Source organism: Phalacrocorax aristotelis, chromosome Z (assembly GCF_949628215.1).
Source record: "Phalacrocorax aristotelis chromosome Z, bGulAri2.1, whole genome shotgun sequence".
NCBI lineage: Eukaryota > Metazoa > Chordata > Aves > Suliformes > Phalacrocoracidae > Phalacrocorax > Phalacrocorax aristotelis.
In genome coordinates this window covers 62,877,690-62,902,897 of record NC_134311.1, presented here as the reverse complement: position 1 = coordinate 62,902,897, position 25,208 = coordinate 62,877,690, and the positions used below count along the sequence as shown (strand labels likewise).

At 41.5% G+C, this 25,208-nt stretch overlaps 1 protein-coding gene across 1 annotated transcript; it reads right to left on the bottom strand.

Annotated features, from left to right (window-relative positions):
• Nucleotides 1-1,457: 1,457 nt before the first annotated feature.
• On the bottom strand, nucleotides 1,458-24,237 carry CDC20B (cell division cycle 20B). The gene is given in 12 exon segments (XM_075079917.1): nucleotides 1,458-1,622; nucleotides 6,996-7,112; nucleotides 7,616-7,741; nucleotides 8,815-9,058; nucleotides 12,309-12,394; nucleotides 13,234-13,424; nucleotides 15,089-15,199; nucleotides 16,029-16,033; nucleotides 17,872-17,978; nucleotides 22,142-22,262; nucleotides 23,807-24,108; nucleotides 24,220-24,237. Coding segments are annotated over 12 exon segments (1,593 nt in total).
• Between the last annotated feature and the right edge of the window lie 971 nt (nucleotides 24,238-25,208).

Here is a 25,208-nt window from a genome sequence, read left to right as displayed (position 1 = left end):
TACTAGGTAAAAAAGATCAGTGGTCTCAACCTTCCAGACCTAAATTTAGCAACCACGTGATTTACAAACAGCAAAAGATGAGGTTTTAAAAATTATCAGAACTAAAGACATCACAGTTTCACATTCATTTCCAGAGATACTTGTGCCCCTGTTAACTTTGCCTATCTCTTTTCATGCACTTGATCACAGCTTAATTTTCCCTGGGCTGACACTGCTTTCCTCCCCTAATCTCCAATTCTTTCCCAGCTACAGGAAATATTCTAAATAAATTTCCAGCAGAAAAAAAAAAAATACAAACAAAATGAGTTTCTGAGCTCACAGGGCTTTTAATATACAAATGCAGGAGTGAATCCTTATCCCTGTGTCTCTTCATTCCTAATAATGAAAGCAAAGCTCTGAAAATGTCTGTGAATAGAACACATTTTGAATAGCACTACTGAGTTGCATCTGAATAGCATCTGAAGACCAATCCTGACAACCTTACTTAGCTGTTGACAGTGTAAAAGTCTTACACAGGCAAATTTCTGTCAAAGTCCAAGAGGTTCGGTCCTTGTGAGTACTAAATTAAATTCATAAGAGGGTAACAGCTGCCAGGTTTGCTGACACCCAGAATTAAACTGGTACCCTTAAGGAATGTATGAACTAACTGCTGTGTTTGATCCATGCTCAAATGCTCAAACAGCACGTTTCTTTGACTATGTCCATCCGGCTTATTAACCAGTTGATTACATAATTATACATAATAATTCTATTATATTTATATTTATATTTTCAATCTATTTATATTTTCAATCATTGTCAAACATAGTAGGTGGGTTTAAGGAAAGGAAACAATTAAAAATCCAATAAAGACATTTTCTAATTAAGCTAATTATCATTACCACTACAAAACCTATAAAGAATTCCCAAGAAATAATTTATATTTAGTTACAGTTGTATGTTTAACTGACACTCCAGAAATATCTAGACAGATTCTGTACCATGATCTATGTTTTTATATATATATATATATATATATATATATATATGTATGTATGTATATAGACCCTGGACTGGTCTCTACTGATCCTAGCCTCTGAATGATTCAAGGCAATTTACATGAATTGGCATGTGGTTCCCAATGGGGATGCTAAGAAGATGTAAAATTACTTATAAGAATCAGAGCTAAAAGAGGGACCTAAGACTTTATGCTGGTACCTGACACAAAGTGGATTCCATCCATGCTTGATAGTTTAATGAAAATAAATGCGGTGTTATTCTTCAGAGTTAGAATATTTTTCCTCTAAGGTAAGTAAGACAAGCTACTAACATTTCACATGATAGACTGATGGGGAAAATTGCTTTCTCTTTAAAAAATTGTACTAACTTTTGCCATGCTTCCATTGGAAGGAACACACATATTTTGAATTATTGAATGGGCTAAATACATTTAATCACTTGCTTTCAAGGAAAAGAAGTCACAAGAATGAGCTCAAATAACCGTCAGAAAAAGCCTTGCTGCTGTGCTTGCTGTCCTCAGACTCGTGGCACTTCCACAGACAAGCTATCACATCAGCCGCAACAGAAAAGAGCCTGCTCTTATCTGGGCTCAGGGCTATATGCAGGACTCTCCCTTTGTGACCTGTAAAATAAAATACATACAAAAAAATAAAAGATACACCACAATTCTACACTGATTATGCTGGTCACTGCTGGTCACTTTCACCATCCCCATCCCCCCCTCCCCCACTATGGCTTGATGCATTTTTACTGTAGCAGCAAAACATGCTGCATAGGATGTGGGAAGCTAGCATTATCAATAGAATATTTCTGCATCCAGAAAGAGCTGAAGGCAATATTTTCTTATTAGTGACCAGGCTTTAACTGCCAGCACTGCACCACATTGAGAAGACATTTCTGTCAAAGGAGAACACTGAACCTGAACTCTTGATTCCCCACACATTTACACCAACAGTCTCATCTGTGTTTGGTAATCTGTCTCAAGGCTGAGCTTTCCCATCTGACTGCACACGCCCTGCAGACAGTTTGCAGCTGATCCAAAAATAATGAGATAGTGTCTCCAGCTGCTCAGTTATTACTGCTAATGAGATCTTTTAAAAGTGATCCCACTAAATAATTTATTGGAGTTGTATATTGAGTTTGTCTGCAGTTGTAGTAAACTTTGGGAGCTAGACACTGAAGGCCAGAAGCTACCCCAGTCTAGCGGCACAAAGAACATACAAAACTCATTAACCTGGTTGTACAAGAATCTCCCTCCGTAGAAGCAACTGAATTTGAACTGAAGGCAGAAAGGGTCTGGTACTAAACTGAGACTGCTGAGACCTGTATTTACCTCACTGTTCTGCCATTGACCTCCTGTATCATCTAGCACAATGTCAATGCTAGGCAAACCCATGAGGTTTTTAGGCACATAGAGGAATGAGAAATTAGAAGCCTTTTTATTCTAAGTTACTGGCCATTAGCTTCTCTGGTTGGGTTAGTTATTGACAATCATATAGCTGAGCTAGTCACCCAAGGGGAAAAAAGAAACTTCTGAGACATAGTGTATATCATCTAAAACAGCCCAGATGAACCACATCCTAAAAGAAAGTTTGAAGGTATGAAACAAGTCTTGGGTGACCAACTTGAATGACCCTAAGTAACCTGTGTCCTCCCATTACCGGTATCTGAGTTCTCCATGAACACAAGGGGATAGCACTTCTCTAGCTCAAAATAATTTTATGAGAATAAACATGTGAAGAACTGTAAAGCCCTCTGAAACTCTGATACCTACCACAGTGGTACCTGATGAAGATCCACAGCACTGTTGCAGATGGACAGTCTGCCCTAACTTTATGAAGCTGCTACAATGGTTCTCTGGAGCCACTGTGACTAAAAGCAAATATCTGCTGTCCTGGTGCTGAGTAATATGTGTCCCTCCCAAACATTGTGACTAGAATTTTGACAATGCCACTAAATTATTTCAGCAGAGATTCATTTTCAGGCTTTGCTCCTTCTCAAGTTATCAAAGTGTACATGATCTTTTTTAATATTTAAGACCATGAGTTTAGAACTCAGCGAATTCTTTATGCTATCTCCATTCAGTGGCTGTAACAACTTTGAAGGAAGAGCTGAGGATGTAGTCTTTGGAGGCATCCAAAACTATCCACAACACTGACTGAAATCTGATTAATACTTTCAGTCAAAAAGAAGTGAAGGGGATAGGGAGAAATCAGAAAAGCTGAAATTATTCATTTCCGTGTCTTGTGAGTGGAGTTTTCTGGTTTTATTTAATTGTTTCAGGGTCACATTCAGATACTTTTCAAAGCAATTACATATCTTGTTTGCTTGTATGCTTTCTTTGATTGCAACAACTTTTCTAAGGGGAGAACATTTACATCCAAAATGAATCTTTTTTTCTAGTAAATTACTGTAATAGTTCTATCAGAAGTACTTAAAAAACTGACTCAGTGCTATAAAAAGGTTATTCTATTCTGAATATGCTCGGTAATAGGAAACCTCAATTGCTAAAGTACTCAACAGTAGCTGATGGTACTTCATTGTTAGCTGAGGTCTTCAGCATTTTGCAGGAGGATTAAACAATGAGATTCAGTTATGACTTATCTGTTCATTTCTTTGGGTGTAAAACTGAAGTAGTTAAGGGTGTCTGAGGCTGACTTAGAACCATCTCATAATCATCACACACAGAGTATTTTTTCTGAACATATTTTGATACATGCACAATTTCTTCCAAAATTCAATTGTTTATCTCTCTTCCACTCATCTTTGTTTTGACTCTCCTGTGCTTTCCTCTTACAACCTAGTGTTGAAGACAAGTCTGTCATTCCACCTGAGTCCCTGGTTCCAAGGAAAGCACACAAGTATAGCTGGGATTTAATAGATGCCTTTAAATGTAGCAATAAGGTACAAAAAGTACTTGTAAATGTAAGCTGTCAGGTTAAAAATCCAAAGCTTCTTTGGCCATATCTTGTCAGTGAGTGTGAAAAAAACATACTTGGGAAAATGTAGGCAGTGCACAAATAATTTATTTTCCTTTAACTTCAGATGCTTCTATTGGATCACTTCAGTTAACATTAAAACAAGTAAAATTAATGGATAGGAGTGACGTCACAGAATCACAGAATGGTGGGGGTTAGAAGGGACCTCTGGAGAACACCTCGTCCAAACACCCTGCTTGAGCAAGGACACCTAGAGCAGGGGGCACAGGAACACATCCGGGCGGGTTATGAATGTCTCCAGGGACGAGACTCCAGAGCCTCCCTGGGCAGCCTGTGCCACTGCTCTGGCACCCTCACAGCAAAGAAGATTTTTCTCATGTTTAGCTGGAACTTCCTGTGTTCCAGCTTGTGCCCATTGTCCCTTGTCCTGTCATTGGGCGCTGCTGAAAAGAGTCTGGCCCCATCATCCTGACATCCACCCTTTAGATATTTATAGGTATCGATGAGATCCCGCCTCCATCTTCTCTTCTCCAGTCTGAACAAACTGAAGTCTCTCAGCCTTTCCTCATAAGGCAGATGCTCCAGTCCCCTGGTCATCTTTGTAGCTCTCCACTGGGCTTGCTAGAGCACTTTCCTTCTTAAACAGGGGGGCCCAAAACTGGACACAGCACTCCAAATGCAGTCTCACTAGGGCAGAGTAGAGGGGGAGGATAACCTCCCTCGACCTGCTGGCCAACTTCCTTTTTATGCAGCCCAGGATACTGTTGGCTTTCTTGGCCACAAGGACACACTGCTGGCTCATGGTCAGCTTGCTGTCCACCAGCACTCCCAGGTCCTTCTCAACAGAGCCGCTTTCCAGTAGTTCAGCCCCCTGCCTGTACTGCTGCACAGGGTTGTTCATCCCCAGGTGCAGGACCTTGCACTTGCTCCTGTTGACTTTCATGAGGTTCCCCTCGGCCCAGCTCTCCAGCCTTTCCAGGTCTCACTGGATGGCAGCACAGCCTTCTGGTGTATCAGCCACTGCTCACAGCTTGGCATCATCAGTGAACTTGCTGAGGTTACACTCTATCCTATCGTCCAGGTCATTGATGAATATGTTGAACAGGACTGGACCCAGCACAGATCCCTGGGGAACACCACTAGTGACAGGCTTCCATCCAGATTCTGCTCTGTTGAGAACGACCCTCTGAGTTCTGTTGTTGAGCTGGTTCTCTGTCCACCTCGCTGTCCACTCATCCAACCCACACTTCCTTAGCTTGCCTGTGAGGATGCTATGGCAGACAGTGTTGAATGCCTTACTGAAGTCAAGATAGACAACATCCACTGCTCTCCCTTCATCGACCCAGCCAGTCATGCCGTCACAGAAGGCTATCAGGTTGGTCAAGCATAACCTTCCCTTGTTGAATCCATGTTGACTACTTCTGATAACCTTCTTGTCCTCTACATGCCTGGAGATGACCTCCAGGATGAACTGCTCCATCATCTTTCCAGGGATGGAGGTGAGGCTGACTGGCCTATAGTTTCCCTGATCCTCCTTCTTGCCTTTTTGAAGACTAGAGTGACATTTGCTTTCCTCCAATCCTCAGGCACCCCTCATGTCCTCCACAACTTTTAAAAGATGATGGAGAGTAGCTCAGCAAGAACATCCACCAGTTCCTTCAGCACTCATGGGTGTATCCCATTAGGGCTCATGGATTTGCAAGGATCCAGTTTGCCTAGGTGATCTCTGACCCAGTCTTTCTCAACCAATGGGAATTCTTTCTTTCTCCAGATTTTTCCTTTCTCTCCTGGGGGCTGAGATGCCCGAGGGACAGCTTTACAGTAAAGACTGCAGCAAAGAAGGCATTCAGTAACTCCGCATTCTCTGCATCCTGCATTGCCAGGGCCCCTTCCTTGTTCAGCAGCAGGCCCACTGTATCCCCAGACTTCCTTTTACTGCTGGTGTATTTAAAGAAGCCCTTCTTGTTATCTTTGACATCCCTTGCCAGATTTTGTTCCAAGTGGGCCTTAGCCTTCCTCGTCACATCTCTGCACACCCTGACAACATTCCTATACTCCTCCCAAGTGGCCAGTCCCTTTTTCCACATACTGTGAACCTCCCTCTTCCATTTGAGTTTCTCCAGAAGCTCTCTGATCATCCATGCAGGTCTCCTGGCTCCTCTGCCTGACTTCTTCCTCCTGGGGATGCACCAATCTTGAGCTCAGAGGAAGTGGTCCTTGAATACTGCCCAGCTCTCTTGGACCCCCCTCCCTTCTAGAGCCCTAGTCCATGGGATGCCTCCAAGCAGGTCTTTGAAGAGGCCACAGTTGGCCCTCTTGAAGTCAAGCACCAGAAACAAGGTTAACACTGAAACAATTAAAATTAGTGGATAGAGTGGATAGAGTGATAGTAAGCACCAGAAACAAGAAGGCTTAATAGCAAGGTACAACTCGGAGTGTAGCCCTACAGCACCATGGACCAATACAGTGCTGCAAGGAAACTCCACTTTCCTCCAGCTGTCAGCATGATCCCAGGGAAACATGCTGCACCACACTGCTTCACGGCCAAAATGATTCATTAAAACGCAGACAGCTATAAATAAGACATGGAGGTTTATTTCAAACATCACTTGGAAGCTGGTTCAGGACCCTTGCACAATGAGTGGCAAAAATGAAGAGCTATATCTAGTTTGTGCTATCTAGAAGGCCATCAGCCTGAATATATTGGAAGCAACCTGACATTGGCACACTCAATCCAGGCCTAGTAAGCCTTAGGGAGAAGTGAAAATCCATACCCTGCACCTGGGATGGCCTTTGAAATTATAGGAGAGAATCCCTTCATTACAGCCAAGGAATTTTACAGAAGCAACTTACACTATTATCTTAGTAAGTCAACCTTTACAATCCCAGTAATCAGGATTGTGCACATGGATACATGTGTGTAGGCAGAGGGAGGGTGTGTAGGTGACTTCTCTTTTAACTCTTTTTTAACATAAATGCATAAGGTATGCACTTGCAAAAACACACTAATTAGATACTTAACTTAAATAGTTAAAACTATTAACTGAAATACTTTTCATAGAGATCTGATTAATTGATAAGTATTGGATACTTCCATATTTTCATCTGATTTCCAGGAAGGCCTTGTCCAATCATCAGTTCGCTGGTTTTGGGTAACCAGAGCAAGGAACAAATCTATTGCAATTTAAAATTCTGCTTTAGTTTTCAGAATGGGTCAACATATACCATTCAGTAGATGTAATAGCTCCAGCTTAGAATCTCTTCCTCTGCCTCCTAATATTTAAACTCCAGAGACAGATGTTTGCCCTCTGACTCTTACACCTCACCCCAGCACTCTGGGAATTTTCCCTCTGCCTCAACATTCTCTCCACACCAAGAGTTTTGGCCAAAACTATTATTGCTAATAAGGAAAAGATGATGAGAAGTGTCTGGCTGTGAGACCACCTCCTCTTCAATCTCTTCTGTGTGGAGACAGAAGTGGTGAATGAGAAACAACAAACTGCTTCTAAGTTCAGTCACACGCTGCAGTGCTAAATGTAGTGCAATTGCACATCCAGAGAAAATCCTGCTGTTCTTCTGACCACAGAGCTGCCCTCAAGGTCAGTGGGAGTCTGCCAGATGAGCACAGTTATACAACAAGAGCACAGCCTAAGTATGCAGACATTTCATCATTTCACCTGAGAATCTGTAGCTGCACTTTGGATTATTTTCTCACGGTTTATGTCCCAGACATGCAAAATCCCATCTTTCATTCCACCCCCTGTAGCAAGGACTTTGGACTGCCAAGGACACCAGTTCATAGCCTAAAAAATAAAAAGACAAAAAAAAAAAAGAAAAGAAATGCCAGAACACACTAGGAGGTTCACTGGAAAAACAGAGTGGTTTTTGCTTAAAAGCGTAGTTGTAAAAATGAACGGCAGCAAACACCCAGAATGTACACACAGAGCAATGCAGGATCCCAAAACTCCAAATGCTGCTTCCCTTGCTATTGCTTCACAGTAGCCTACACTGTCCCACATACGCTCCTAAAACTCCAGCTTCTCTGCTTACCCTTCACAGACCACATCTCAGTACCAGAAGAACCCAGCAGGACAGAGTCTTATCACCTAAGCCAAACCATCACAGAAGCCTAAGCAACATGACTTACAGAAAAGAGACCTGGTTTATTCTGAGATATTTCCAGGATATGCCTAAGGCCCAGATTCTACCTGAAGAAAAGCTACTAAAAACTCGGTTCCACCTGTTTTAGTAAATTCCTCTGACCCTTTAACCCCAGTGCTTCAAGCCAGGCTTAGACTCTTTTGGGAGGATAAACAGCTTTTAAGTGCTGGACTCCCCTGCCTTTTATTGCTAATACCTGTCCTCTTTCCCACACAGACTGGGACTTCATAAAGATTAAGAATTTTAAATTGTCTCATTTCCAGTTTCCCACTTCAGATTATTTGCTACCAGCAGTGATATGAAAATATGGACAGCAAGGCAAAAGAAACCATATATTTAACTTAATTGCAGCAGCGAGAATTTTCCAAAGCTTCAAAAACTGAAACAATTCATTTGTTAACTTGTAAGTATTATGCTACCAAACTTTTCTGTGCAAGGCAGAGAGATAGAGGAGAACTCTGTAAAATTTATTTCTATTTGGCATTATATTTACAAAGGCCTACTAATTTACTAAAATTTCCTAATCAAAGGCCTAGCAAACTTATCTATGACTTGGAATGAGGAGAACTGGTCTTAAAATTAACTGCATCAGAGACAGGGAAAAGAAACCAATAGATATCAATAAGATAGTCTGAAAAATACCCTAACTGTCCACATCAATAATGTGATTTCATGAAAGCAAATATAAAAAAGCAGACATTCCTCCTCCATATACCTCAACTGCTGAGGAATGAGGTATGGTTTTCGGTGGTAGTGACCGCAATTTCACACCAGGATCACCAGATCAGATATTCAATATACCATCACTAGACCCACTTGCCAGCAACTGGTTGGTTAGTGACCATTTCAGGCTGCAAATGCTTTGTTTGTTCTGGCAAAGAGTCCCAACATGGTGCTGCGTGGCCCAAACATCATGGTGATGAATAGATCCTAGTCGTGAACCAATATAGATGACAAAAGACAGCATGTGTTTAATGTTGAAGAAGAAAAGCTACATTATCACACTGATGTTTCTTCTGTGGTTTCAGAAGCAAACCACATCAGAGTGAAATGTGTCTGCAGAACAACGGTATTTCAGTAAAAGGAAACACAAACCAACTCTCAAAAGCAGACCCTGGCTGCAGAGGTGGCTTACAACAGAAAGGAGCCAAGCAGCTGCTCAGTTCAAACCAGGCAGAATACCTATTTTCTCCCATGCTTTTCAGTTCCCTCAAGATATATTGCATTGTATGCCACTAATCTGTACCCTGTTCAACGGTGAAGTGATTTAATGTGAACTATTTCCTCTTCTTAATGAAAAATTGTTTTGCAAGATGATTTTTACCAAGGCCAGATATGACTCCAGGACCAAAAAAGAGGCAGTGTAAAACTGCATTGCTCTGAGAAAGGGCTTACTAGCAAATAACAGTGTGTTGTTTGGCTCTACCCCTTCCCTCGTGTCCTTTCTCCTTCCCACTTCCAGGCTTAAAGAAAATCTGCACAGCTTGACACTGTTGTACCAATTGCCTGTTAGGAAATGGATGCATGGTTCTACAGCCAGTACCACCAGTCTACCAAAGGAAGGAAGAAATACCTAGCTCCCAGACATGGGTTTTACACATCAGTAGTAGAATTGCACTGAAAATATTGAAAATACCTTGCAGTGCATTTTCTTTTCCTGCCTTTCTATGGATATTTCTTTTATTAAACCTATGACAAAACAGAAGAGCTTCCTGCTGGGAATTCACACTTGCAACTATTATGATGACATTGACAAAATCAGCAAGTTCAATACCATCTTTCTGGGTATCTGAGAAGCACATATCTGACGTTACTGCAATAGATTGATTTAAGGCAATAATGACTGAATACTTTCCAATACTGGCTCTTAAAGATCTTCCACATCCAAGCTGAGTGATTTGGAAGCTCTAACAATGCACACACAAAACTGACTGATTGCAAGAAACGTCATTCTGTTGTGCTTGTATCATGGACTTGCCAAGCTCTTGAAATTCACGAAAGCATGAAATATTCCACCCAAGCAGTGCTCCAGTGAATATTAAGCACATCTTTGTGGAAAATACCTACAGAAATAAATGGGAATATATGCTTTATATACAAAGGCATAATCATTCGCCTCCTGAAGTTTTATACAGATGTTTCCTACTAAATAATAAGCAGAAAAACTAAACAAGTATATTGGGTGTATTAACTCCAGCTGAGATGGAGTTAGTTTTCCCAGCAGCAGCCCTCATCGTGCTGTGCTGTGTATTGGTAGCTAGAAGGATGTCACCAACACACAGGTGCTTTGGCCACCGCTGAGCTGTGCTCACACAGCATCAAGGCTGTCTCTCCAGCATTCCCCCTCACCAGTAGGCTGGGGGTGGGCAAGATTTTGGGAGGGGACACAGCCAGGACAGCTGATCCAGAGTGACCAAAGGGATATTCCATACCATATGACATCTGCTCAGCAATAAAAGCTAAGAAAAGGGAGAGGCGGGGGGCACTTGTTATTACAACATTTGTCTTCCAGAACAACTGCTTCAGGTGCTGAAGCCCTGCTTCCTGGGAAGTGGTTGGTCATTGCCTGCTGACGGCAAGTAGAGAATAAAGCTTTTGTTTTCCTTTCCTTCTGCACACAGCCTTTGTTTTTGCCTTATTAAATCGCCGTCACCTTGACCCAGAAGAGTTTTTCCCATTTTATTTTCTCCCTGTCCCCATCCTGACAGGGAAAGGAGTGATAGAACAGCTTGGTGGGCACCTGGTGTCCTGCCAAGGTCAACCCACCACATCAAGAGAAACAGAACTGAATTGCCCACTTTGGCCACATTAAGGTTTTCAGTAATTCTAGTGGTATGAGTGGGAAGGAACTGGGCTCCTGAGAATCCAGGCTGAAAGTACATTTCTCCACTTGGTGTAAAAAGAAATCAGAATTATATCCTGTTGACCCTTAAGATGGCATATGTTTTGCTAAAAACAAGGTGAACTTTTTTGTGACAGGTTAATTTATGGTACTGAAATTTATTTACAGGTTCAGGATGATGTGTTGTTGGACTATTTTTAACAACAGAAATTAGTATGCAATCCCAAAGTAGCACAATTAATTGTAGCATCATTAACTTTATCATCAATTTCCACTCAGAAAGATTTGTAATTTAAGTTTCTGTTGTTTTCACTCCTTTGGCCAAGTTGAAATGCAACTGAAACTAATGCTTACTGTAATAAGGTATGCCACTTGGCATTGGCAGGATGTTCTAACTGCATCCTTGCAACTTAACAGTGTACCTACTGCAGCGACAGCATTTTATTAACTGGTTGTCCAGCTGGTATCACTCCACCCAGCAGACGTAATACAATCAAAAGCCACAACACTACCTCTAGTGTTCCTATCCAGAGATACTAGTTTCATTTTGAGTTTAACAATAAAATCAGTCCACCCTTGCTATCATTTCTGCACTTAAGTCAAACAGAAGACTATCACATGATTTTAAAATTGTAGAAGCATCCATCATAAACAAGTCTCCCCTCAGCTCCTTCAAGTCTGAGTCAAAGATCTGAAAGAGAAAGTGGAAGGAAGAAACCACAAAAGAGAACACTTGATCCTCATCATCTGAGTCACCATATTGAAATGATTCCTGAATATAAAAAATTCACCAGCTAGTATAAAGTTCACCCTTAGCAAAGCAAAGGTTAACCACTTCAGTCCTCCATCGGTTGTGCATAACAATGAGCTGGCCTTCCCTTGTAGATACACAGCTAGAGGGGTATGCAACTGTAACAGCTGTGTTTCACTGTGTCTGAAAAGACAGCTGCAATCTTGATATCAATGGAGGGGCAGTCTAAATTACATGCCGTCTCCCTGGCACCAGGCAGGCTATGGTTCTGGGAGTCCGGACCCACTGGAGACACCACCATTTCAAGCTCAGGCTTTGCACAAAACCAGGGCCACAGCCTCCACATCCTAGTGAAATTCTGCAAGTGGTGACAGCTTTCTGGAAGGAGAGTAAGGAACAGAGACTAAGGAGGCAGGCAAAATCCCCTTTGGCTGCTTTCCTGCCATACAGTAAATCTACATGTGATTTCTGAGATGGCCAATAAGTAGAGGGACAGGATAAATCACCTTTGAGCAAAACCAATAAAAACAGCTCAAATGAATGGGACATTCATCTAAGTAAAAGCAGCAGGACTTTCTGGGAATATACTATACCACTCACCTGCTCAGAATATAAATGATTCCAGCTCAAAGCTCCAACTACAGACAGGCGACCAAAAATATTTCTCAACCTCTTTTTGGTTTCAATGTCCCACATTTGCCAATCCAAAACAAACAAGAATTAAATATTTAACAACAAAATGAAGAAAGACTTTTTTCTCTTAATTTGTTTGCAAGTAAGCCACTGCTCCATTCTGATTTGACATATGGACAACCTCAAGCTCATTTATTTCACAAGTAAGACAAGAAGGAGTATTTCCAAATTTTGGCACCTTTATCAGTGATGCTGAAGTCAGACAGGATTGAAGGGAATGCACATCTCTGAGTTTAAAGAAATATACTTACATAGCAGTATTTGGAACCACTGGCCTTCAGTACCTTCAGATTGCTGACTCAGGACTGCAGCAGGTAGGTGCCCATATTATCCAGCATCTCAGCCAAAGTCCCACAAGAATCTTTTGATAATAGCACTATAACAGCAGGCTAAGAGGTATGTATATTAATCACATGGAAGTTAAATCCTCATGTGTGAATCCATAAGGAGAGTTTTGGCTTGAGTTCTCAAAGCACTGATCACTAGAGTGATCTTAGCAAGAGAGATAGAAGAAAAAGTAGCCTGTGAGTAATTTAATGAAAGAGTTCCTCTTACTGGTGGAAAAAATCTGATTGCCTCTGGACAACTGAATCATTAATTCAGTCATCAGCTTTTTAGTGGCTTCAGAGGACCCATTCCATATAAATAACACTGGATGTCACTAAGCCATTTGGTAAGGTACAGCATGATACAAGGAAATGCTATATATTGTCTCCAGCAGAGTTCTTCTGTAGTTTAAGCAATCTTTTTCATTTGTTTCCTTTAAAAAAATCAGTATCAAATTGTCTTGTGGCCACTTTAGCTAAAAATGGAGGAAGCCTAAAAAGTAAATTAGCTAGTACTTGCCCTTCTCCATCACTGGTGCCAATCACAAGGCAAGTTCCTTCTTTTATCCAAGCCAGAGATGAAATGTATTTAGAACTGGAATTCAAATCAATGCATTTGGTGGCTTGAAGAGTTCCTCCATTCCAGATGTGTGCAGCAGGTCCTACAGCAATAGCAATGAGTCTTTCAAGGCTCCAGTCCAGTATGTTTAGATCTAGAAGAAAGCTACTAAAAATTACTGCAAAAAAAGTTATAGGTGATACGATGGAGTGAGGGGGAGTATGGTTTGGGAGAAAAAGATTTTTTTTAATAGCCATGGAAAAACTTTAAGAGAATGCTTCTATAAACCATTACTAGCAAGTACTCCTCTTACATGAAGGAAAGATCTCTAACAAGTCAAGGTCTTCATAAGGCTAATCTCCACAAACTGGTATGTTTGCACAACAGGATCTGACTTACAGCTTCCCCACCAGAATTTTTTAATCTATCACCCTGCATTTTGGATCACCACATCACTTACTCTAATTTCTGCCACCAGGAATGAGGCTTCTCCACCAAAAGCTACAGTTCCAAAAACACCCTTGTCCCAAGGTAATTGTTGTTATTGAGAAACACATAGGAGAGAGACTACGTTACAGTCTGTCCTACATCCTCAGGTTAATGATAACATTTACCCTGCACATGACAGAAAAAAAAATGCAGAAAGGAATTAGGGAAATTCTCCTCCTCACCTGCAGAGCTTGCTTAGCAAGCATATGATGGAAATACTGTTTCCTCTGCCCCTGATGCTGGGTGCATTGCACTTGCAGATCCTGGTAAAGCAAGTGACTACAGAGATTAGCCTCAGAACAGCCTGCTATGTCAGGTGGGCCAGAAGAAGTTGGTATACAACATTTGATACCAACCCAGGATATTCTCCCATGTCAAGGGAAATCCTCAGCTGTCCATTTAGGGCAGTTTAAAAGTCATTCTGCAATGACCCCTGAAGCACAGAAGTTTGTTACCATAGGCCAAGGTCTGACATCATATTTTGGTAACTAAAATCACTCTGAAGAACAGCTGAATCTGTCAGTCAGCTATTTGACTACAGCCCTGGTTGATGCAGCCAGAAATAAGTATTAAGAAACCACTTCCAAAGATTTCTGTTAGTGCTGTTAGTCTTGGGACACACCTTGTGCACAATCAGTGTAAATCGTGCTAACAAACCTTTGTCCTGTTCACAGATATACATGAACACTTGCAAGGATATGTTGAAAAAACCTCCACAGGGACAATTATGAACACTTGCACATACAACATTGTTCATTAGATCTTATGAAGTATTAAAATATGTATTTGCTGCTGTAGACCAGAGATTCATGGGTGCTCATGTGTAACTTGTGCGTGTTTAATTTTTGCCGGAGCACCACCAAAAACATATGTGAGAATTCAGTTCAGAATGTATCTATCATCCAAACAATAAACTATGTCACTGATGTCTCCCAAAATATGAGATTTCCAAGTCTGCTCAATAAAGTTGCTGCTGTATTGACCGGCTGCTAGTTATCCAAGGCTGATAGCTTAAACATTTAACTAAATTAAGTGGAAGCAAGTGTATTGGTTTGATTTGAGAGTTGTATTGAGATCTACAGCTGAAGGAAACTGCATGAGAGTTAGGAAGTATTGATTATAGGGTTTGATCAGTCAGATCTCCATCCTGGGACAGACAGTTTTCAAAGATCCATCCTTATAAGAAAAATGACATCATGCATATGTCCTGCAGCATTTCCATTTTATGTGAAAGGTAGACATCTTCACCATCTTTCTTGAAACATAACATACATAATATAAGAATTCCGAATCTCTGCAAAAACTACCACAAAGGAGAAATTAACTCACAGTAATCATTGTGCAAGCCAGTAATATGAAGCCTCACTTCAGGCTCCAATGGTATGGAAGACTTCATGATGATAACAGCTCTAAACTCATTCTGGGTCCCCTCTTGACACCCTGTATAAGAAGATGTATCACACACAGATCAGTAATGCAAAGCACCACCAGTTTTTCTCAGGCCTAAGCCTTTCACATTCTTACTGTATTTGTCTCTCCATGGTCCACAGGAGGCCAGAAGAGTGTAATTTATCCTGGATAGGCTCGAAACACTAGACACACGAAACTAGGTGAAAGCCACCTTTACCACCTGTTTCAAACCTCCATGGATTTAGTCCACTAGAATGGAGAATGGGGTCTGCTATATTTTGTTTAAATTGTACCACAGCTCAATACAGAATGTGGGGGGTTTTGTCTTTTTCACCTTAGTTTTCTGTCAAAAATTGTTAGTAGCAGAATGTTTCATACGTGCTCTCCTAATTCAAAACCTCCTCATAGAGCAATTAACTTTTTTGCTTTCTGGTGTTATTTTCCCACCAAAACATCTCTCCCATCAATACCACCACAGGAAAAGGTTTTTAAAGCACACACCCTTTGATCACAGCACACTAAGTTTGTGACAACGCATAAGTGAGAAACAAAAGCAAATACAAGTATAAGCAAGAAGAAGAGTCATCCTTTGTGGTCACTGTTTTCAACATGCTGCAAGGACTCCTAAACATCATAGCAAAAAAGCCAGATCATTAGCGCTGTGAGTCGTTTAATGCTAGATTTTTACATATAATAAATTACCTTGCTGTAACATGCAGAGCAGAAAGCTGGAGATTGACACTTCTGTGCTTTTCACTCTGTTTTGACTTGCCTTTTTAATTACTCTCCAGAGAGGAGTATTTAGAATGAATATCAAAAGTTTCAGGGGCAGAAGACTTTACTTATCTCTGCAGCTGACCTTCTCTGTTCAAAAAAATTCAACACTGACAAAGTTTTTGTACTCTGTAACTTAAATACAAAAATAAACATCTCATATGGAATTCCAATGACAAATTGTGGAGAACTTCTTCAACACAGTCCTTCCCTACTCTGTCCTAACCTTCTCCCCTAATCCAAAATTTATTTCTGCCAGACAACAAATGTTTCCCCTCACAGCTATGGTACCCCCTCTCTCTCCAAAGACTGAAGGTGAGCAAGAAGCAGGCCACAGTGATTTTATTCTGTATCTAAAATTTTGTGGAGTTGAAAAATCAAGAAAGCTCGCACAAATTACTACCTCCGACCTGCTCAATGGGTTATGTAACACTGCATTTTTACCCTAAAAAGGTCTAATATCACTGAAATGAGATTTCTCTATAAAGAAAAATCTTTGAACACTTTACCAATCCCTTCTGAACCTGGCCAAGTAAGATCATTCAGGAAAACTAAGGCACTTAATTTTAACAGTTGGATGAATGGCAACACATACTGAAACACTCTGAAAATGTTTTTCTTCTTTAACATTGGTAGCTGGTATTGAGCAGTGAGATATAAAGGATTAAATCATCTCTGTAACTCATTTCAGATTTCCCTTCTCTCATGAGTAATTGATCTAACCCAAATTCATACTGATCACACTTTCAGCTGTATTCACATACTTGACAGACACATGAATGTGCCTAAGGGGCTTTTTAATGAGTAGAAATTAAGCTTCATTACACCATTTTGTGCTATCTTGCCTGGGGACTAGCAGGTATCACTGACTTTTGATGGTATTTCAGCCCTCACATGTTTGTGTCACTTCTCAAAAAGAGACTCAGGAAGTGGTAAGTGGTCAGTAATGTCACACCAGACCACTTGATCAACAAGTAGATGGTGGAATAAAACCCAGTTTTCCTGATACCTGCATTCATTTGCCATCAAGAAAAAAAAAACCACTGTGACTAATCCCTCTACTGTTGCTATTGACTGCTCTGAAATGAGTCTTATTTGCATGGAGAAGAGCAACAAAGGTATCTATAAACCTGGAGCTGAACTCCAGATTCATAAGGAAGCTGTTTCTTACTGTTTTCACATGAGCATGAATAAGGGCCTGACTGGCAAGATCCCATCATACACAGAAATAGCCAGATACCAAAACAAATCATCTACCCAAGACAGAACACAACAAAATATTGTTCTGATATTTAACAAACCACCTCATACTCAGATAACTCCAGGAATTTCTGTATTATTTCATAGCTTAGCTCCTCACATACCACCTGTTTTCCAGTCAGCTGATCATTCACACTCCCTTATGATCATTCATTCCTAGGATATCTTTTGGAGCAAATCAACCAACTGCCCCACAGAAGAAACCAGAGGCAGCGCTAGCAACAGTTTGCTTCATCTACCTTTCCTGTCAGGTGGGAGCAACAGGACCCTACCATCTCTGCATGTGTTGCACTCTCATGTACCCAACAGTCCATACGATACATATGCTGTGCCCTTTCTGCAGCACAACCCCACATTATTTTTAGGGTTCTGAAACTGAAAAGCCGAAAGGAAAATAAAGTTTTAGGGCCACCGATGTGTCAGTTGGGGCCCAAAGGACAGCCTTGTAAAATACCTTGAGTTAACCATACTGGAAGTGGTGGAGTATTATCTCTTCACAGGTGGTGGGAGCTGTAGAAGTAGCCCAGAGCAGCATAGACCTCAGCCACTTTGTATTATTCTGTAAACTTGTAGGAACAGGCAAATGCACTTGCTTTTCCAGTACAGAGGCAGCCTGCTGTAACTTACTGTTCAGTGTGCATGAGAATATTTGCTATATTGGAACATACCTTTCCAGATGCTTTCCAGAACTGATATTTTCACAGACCTTCATGTCACCACTTTCTGCAATGCTATATCCAACCTCCTGGATCACCGGAAGCTGAGAAGGACATTTCTGCCAATACATTGAAGTGAAAACATGACTGAATGAAGAAATCTGTCAAAAAATGTGTTTAAGTGTCATGGATAACACAATTCCCATCAAAGGGCTCAACACTTGATACATAAAATCTTCAAAACAGCGTGGGATGGGAGATCAGCAACAAATACAGAATACCAGTGTCCAAATCACGTGCTCTAACTTAAGCCACCATCTTTCGTTCCATAAAATACCAATTCACTGCTAATGATCACACAAACTTCAACAAAGCTGTTTGAACAAGGCCATCTTACCAGTGGAAGAGGTCCCTGACCCTGCACATCTCTAGGTACTACCACAGGTCACCTGCCAAACTTTAGCACCCTTTTGTCCTCTTCTGAATTGGCATTTGGGCTAATTTTACCAGCATACAATGCCATGTTTTCTGCAAGCAGACAGTAAGTCTGATGCCTCAGACTTGCTCTGTGAGGGAAGATCAGTTTTGTGATGCATACACTGCAAGGCCACTGATTCCAGCATGAGGACTACTGGATGCTGGAGTCCACTCTCAAACCAGGGTCCCAGAGCCTGGACTCCATGATCCGATTCCTTAAACAAGTATTACAATATGAAACTGAAAATATATGCATGGCATCTCAGAGGAATAACATTTTTATAATTACATTATTATTTTCTTGGCTGTCAAAGAAACAGATGATGCAGCAGACAAAGATAAGAAAAGGGAGATCTGAGTTGTTATTGGAACTTCTTCATTTTTAAAAAAAATTAGCTTAGGCCTTTAGCCAAGATTCAGGCAAAGGCTCACATCAGCTCACTCAGGATATGAATGTCTTCACCAATCCCTAGTAACATGCATCTCTTTAAAATGTTCACTGAGTTGAATGCTCTGATGCCAGCTGTTCTGTCTAGTCTGTAATTCTTTATTTACAGTCAGGTGGAAATGCAGCTGATGTTTTTACCAGCCACACAAGATCAGAATGCTCTTCCTCTGATGTCTGTGAAACCTATCCTTCCAAGCACATTCAGTGTTACTCTTCTTCAAAACCCTGTTGCAATCATGATAAGAAACATCCTACAAAAACATAGCTAGAAAAAAAAAGTGTTCCTCCTTTATATATCCCAGCTGTTTTACAGCAGGCCTTCAGCTTTGAGAGGCACTTTCTGTATGATTTATATAGACAACTTGGCAGAAAGCTGATCAGATTGCTTGGATCTTTGTCCCTCCAAAATAAGTGCAGACATTTCTGTGGAAAACCAATTGTGTATACAAGGAAGTAATCTTTTGGCCCACAAAGAGACCACACATGTTCCCTGGAATGTGAGAAGATTTTATTTTCAATGCATTCCATCCCTTTATGCTACCAGGCAGCATAAATTAAATAGTCATTAATTACTATATCCAAGAAGATTAATAGACTTTTGCATGGTTTTAACCAAGACTAACTTCCAAATGGTTTTAGGAAGAACTTGGGTTTTGGTCATCCCACAATGTTAACTCAATGACACCCACATTCACTTTTAGGAAATGGTTGTGGTCCTTGACGTAGAACTCTGTATATCTTAGTTCTAACTCAACTCCTGCTTGTAAATTACAGTGTAATTCTACATAAGTCACTTCACTGTAGAGGTGAAAGGCTGACACACAGAAGACTGACACACAGTCCATATCGGGACCAGCACTGTTTAATATCTTCATCAGTGACATGGACAGTGGGATCCAGTGCACCCTCAGCAAGTTTGCAAATGACACCAAGCTGAGCGGTGCTGTTGACTCGCTGGAGGGAAGGAATGCCATCCAGAGGAACCTGGACAAGCTCAAGAAATGAGCCCACATGAACCTCATGTAGTTCCAGAAGGTCAAGTGCAAGGTCCTGCACATGGGTCGGGGCAATCCCCACTATCAATATAGGCTGGGGAATGAAGGGATTGAGAGCAGCCCTGCAGAGAAGGACTTGGGGGTACTGGTGGATGAAAAGCCAGACATGAATAGGCAATGTGTGCTTGCAGCTCAGAAGGCCAACATCAAAAGCAGTGTGGCCAGCAGGCTGAGGGTTGTGATTCTGCCCCTCTGCTCCACTCTGGTGATATCCCACCTGGAGTGCTGCATCCAGCTCTGGAACCCTCAGCACAGGAAAGACATGGACCTGTTGGAGCAGGTCCAGAGGAGGCCACAAAAACGATCAGAGGGCTGGAAACCTCTGCTATGAAGAAAGGCTGAGTGAGTTGTGGTTGTTGAGCCTAGAGAAGAGAAGGCTGCGGGGAGACCTTATTGCAGCCTTTCAGTACTTGAAGCAGGCTTACAAGAAAGATGGGGACAGGCTTTTTAGCAGGATCTGTAGCAACAGAACAGGAGGCAGTGGTTTTAAACTAAAAGAGGGTAGATTCAGACTAGATATAAGGAAGCAATGTTTTACAATGAGGGTGGAGAAACACTGGCCCAGGCTGCCCAGAGAGGTGGTAGGTACCCCATTCCTGGAAACATTCAAGGTCAGGCAGGCCAGGGCTCTGAGCAACCTGCTCGGATTAAAGATGTTCCTGCTTATGGCAGGGGGGTTGGACAAGATGAACTTTAAAGGTCCCTTCCAACCCAGACTATATTATGACTCTGTGACTAAGAGTGAAGACAATGACATGTACTTATCTTTTAAAAAACATTATATTTTAAGGAAGAAATAATGTTTTATGTATATTACGTCATAGAAAATTCTTATCACCTCACAAAAAAGTTTTATTAAATTTCTCTGTGGTGTAGATTCAACTAAGATTCCTATATTCATTGAGTTTTGTATTTTAACAATTCCATAGTTCACAGACTCTTCAGTCAGACCATGGAGGAGGGCAGCAGAAAGGAAGGAGGATCCTTTTTCTTGAAGGAAGAAAGAACTGTTGATAAAAGGAGGATTTTCCAGACTATTTTGCTTATTTAGAAAGAGAAGTGATTGCCCTGAGGACCAGGTTTCCCAGAATGATGTAAAAGCATGGCCTTTTTCCAAGATCCAACGACCTTCAAGAGTACAATTATTACAAGATATCAATCAACAAGCCTGTTAGCCCACCTGTCTGACACTACCTCCTTTTCTTAGAAGTTGAGCTTGATAGCCTCACAGAAACTTCTCAGTATTATTAATTAAGGATTATAAACCACCATAAGCAAGGATATTGAGTATGCATCTCTCAAGCCTCCTTACTCAACGGTTATGGTCAAAAAAGTAATGTGAAAACAGCTATCAGCCTCTTCAGCACTGGCAAACAACTGGTGCAATCAAGGAAAATAGAGCACAAGAAAAAGTGTGGTCACTGACTAAAAGTTTACAACTTAAGATATGAACAGTCACAATTAGATAGCACTAAAATAGGTGGCTTTCAGTGTTATGTTATGGTAATAACTTCTAATAATACAGACAAGTATAACCATGCTTCACATAAGAAGTCAATTTTCAAGAAGTTAGTGAACAGAAGCAGGTGGGTGGCTGGAGCATAAGTTTACTTAAGATGACCAAAAAGCAATGGATAATGCCTAAAAAGAAAACATATTGGTGTGCCAGTGTCCACTAGGAAAAATTGAGGGATAAAGTGTACAGCAATAGAAAACCACACCTAAATGGGAAGTGCTCTAAAGTCTTTATTTCACATGTTAGGCAGATTCCACGTGTTTCTTCATCCTTGGCCAAAAATCTGACCTTCTATTGCCATGACAAATATTTTTTTTCTCAGAAAGCTACTTTTTGGCAACTTTTTCATAGCACATCATTCTGTCTACGTGACAAAATGAACAGCTACATCCTGCACAACTGAAGAAGTGATCTTCACACATAGTGGTTATTAAAGCAAGTGGAGAACTGAGTCATTCATGCTTCTCATGCGTATTTTTTACAATATATGGTTTCCCTCAAAGGTAACAAACGTATCTTGAGGGCTTCATTAGCTTGGTTTCAATTTTAGTTTGCAGGATGATAGCCTGGAGGAAGGGGAGAGAAGCTGAATCAAATGAATGACAAAACAATTGCTCTTGACATTTCTTTAGCAGGCATTTCCTAAATGGGCCTCCTCTTGTTACTGTTCTCCATGTCAGTAAGGTAGTATCCACATAACGGATTCCAGGCAAAAGATAAGGTTAAAAAAACCCGCACCAGGAAAGCAAATATCCTATCTGTGCATTTCAATGTTGCATTACTCACCTGCTTCTTTTCCATTTCGGCTCTCCTGTTATTCCTCCCTTCCAAGCCCCTTGTTGCATGACTGCTAGTTAGAGTCACAATGGTTTTCATGATGGAGAATTTCTTAGGCACCTGGGTATCACTAGAAAAACAATTTTAATGGAAACAATATCTTAAAAACCAGACACGGGGAAATCTGTCAAGGACTTTTCAGAATATTGCTGATTTCATAGTAGCAGTACTTTAAAAGCAAATTTGACACACTAAGTGGGACAATGCAAATACTGGCATTTGAACCAGTAATCCTGCTTTCCTTTTGTCAGTGTAGGGAAAGAGACATTTATACAGCACTATTCACCTTACCCTAAAAGAGGTGTCTAAAAAAAGGTCAGATTGATCATTCCATTTTTAAAGAGTGCCTGTTTACAACTGCAGCTCATATACAGCCTTAGATTTATTGACCGGTTACCCAGGATCCTACCCCAGAGGAAATCAATATCTGATTTTCCAGAACCATACAGGCTTTCACCATTGCTAGTACAGACCATGCAGGACTTCTTGTTCTAGTAACTGAAGAAGGGAAGACTTCACCTTGTTTTAGAACCTAAGTTATCTAGAGCTGGGTAGGTATTATTGAACAGTTCTTGTATTCTGCTTAGCAGAAGATAGAATTGCACTTTCCGACCAACAGCCATGGCATCGTCGGAACACATCCTGAACACTAAACAGCAGCTTTTATTTGCTCGCTAAAGATTTCAATTATTAATCAAGAATTGAGCCTTGTTTAGTTCCCTAGATCTTCCAGGAAGCTCTTCTTGTACATGCAACTTGTAAACCCTTCCCCGCTTTCCCCTAGCACTGCTGGAAGAAGGGGTCAGTGAGTTCAAAGGCTCATTTAAACTTCCTCAGCTCCCACTGTTGTTGACAAACAGCCTCCCCTAGCGTCGCTCTTCGCCAGACCAAATCAGAGTACTCTAAGTTTGATGTGTTCTGAATGGCCCTCAGATAAGTCTCTCCCTGAGGTAAGTTGAGTGTGAGTGTCCCTTGGCCTCTGTCCCTTTGTCAAGACCTGACGCCTCACGCATTGGTGGAGAAACAATGACACAGGGCAAGCTTCTCCTTCAGCGAGCGTACACTATACCACACCCAGGCATGCAGACTGGTCCAAGTTCTGCAGTTATGGCTGGATCTGTGATAGCTATGTGTAAGGCAAAGGAGAAGCAGAAGGAAGGGAAGGGGAAAGGCCTGTATAAATTCTCCTGCTCTGCTGTCAGTTATTGTTAACTATTCCAGATACAAAGGTGAAGCAACAAACCCTATCCACTGTTACAGCCCAGTGCAACTTAAATCCAGACCAATACAGCCCCCATCACAGAGGAAAAAAAGACTGGTTTGCAGCAGACATTGCTTGGCTGGGGATGAGACTTTGTTTGGTCTCTTTCCCTTCACCCGCCTTGATGTCAGCTCTCAATATGACCTGCTGTCCTAGGCTGTCTGCGCACTGGTAACAGGAACCTCAGGCCCAGCTTTTCTCTCATGACAGCAGCATACTCATGCTGAGAGGATACTGGCCCTGCACTTGCTCTGCCCGTGAAGTTCTGCACAGACTGCTGCTGCTGCACACCCAAAACCACACCCAAAGCCCCTGACAGCTGGGACACGGCAGGATACCAATGCACACCTTACGCTAATTCCGTGCTGCAGGTTATTTCAAAAGTCCCTGCACGAGGCCATCCTCTATACAAAAATGTTCCTTTGCATCCTGTCTGACCCGGAGCCTTCCCAGGTGTGCTGATGAACTGAGGCCCCGCGGAGGCACAAATACAGGTCACACAACGGGCCCTGTTCGGCTCCTCTGCGCAGCCTCTCGCGTGCAGCTGCTGCCATCTTGTGACAACAGGGCTGCTCGCCGCAGGAGCCCTGGCCGCCAGCTTCCTCTTAATGGAGCTCTTGAACCTGGAGTATGTGGTCCTTTCTGCGCCTAGGGCCTGCACAAGTGAAAGGAGACAAAACACCACAATTAGTCATGGCTTAATATCATTCTGTCCCTTCATGCTGTTTCAAGTTTTCCTCTGCCACGTGACGTGGGCTCAGCCCACCTCAGAGCAGCAGGCCATGGGGATGATGGGCTGAGGATTACTCCAGCAGCCAGTCACCTGCATGGAGAAAGAGTGAGGGGTAAAAAAATAGAAAGAAACAAAAGTTTCTGGTCAGATAAGTACCCCTGAATCAGCTGTCACACAGAAAGCCTGTGGCAGAGAAGAAAACTAGATTTGTGTCATTCATGCATTAGGCTACAGCACTGGCCTTTGAAAGACCCACGGCATCTTCAGACATTCAGCGTAGGATCCTGGGTCTGGTCTTTCCTGAGAGGTGGGCATTTGGGCAAACCCACATGTTGTCTGTCTGGAAGCAGGCTGGTTTTCTGACCTTCACCCAAAGACGAACTTCGCTCGCTTCTGACTTCTAAATCTCACCACTTCTTTGGCTTGCTTGTGTTTTTATTTTGTTTGTGTTTTTAATACATTAACATATAGCAAATAGAGGTTAAATGACAGATTTATATTTCTTACTTTAAAATTCATCCACAGAGCAATTTATGTGAGAAGAAACATAAAAGATAAGAAGGTATCAAAATTTTAAATGTAAAAGCTTTGATAATATAGAACACAGTATTTTCTTTTTCAGACAGTTTTAAAACAATGTTTTAGGGAAAACAGTGAAAGTAACAACAATAAGCAAGCACAGCAAGTATAATAGGCTTCTGGATCATTATTAGGTACTCCAGGAAATACTTATAATACATTAAGTCTTGTAATTTTTTTCTTATTTCTGAAAAAAAATTAGATGCAGACTACAACCTGTTGAGACGTAACTTAGACACCAGGGTTTTGCATGGATTTTCTGAAACCAAACACAAGCTTGCACAAGGTGAGCATTAGTCACCTGTGTTTGCTTGTTGAGTACAGCTTTGTTCATTTCAGCACAAAAGTCTGCACCTTTTCTGTCCCCACCACCAAAACACCATGCCCACAAGCCTCACTACCAGGCTGAGCTCAAGGCTCACATGTCCTCGGATCACAGGAAA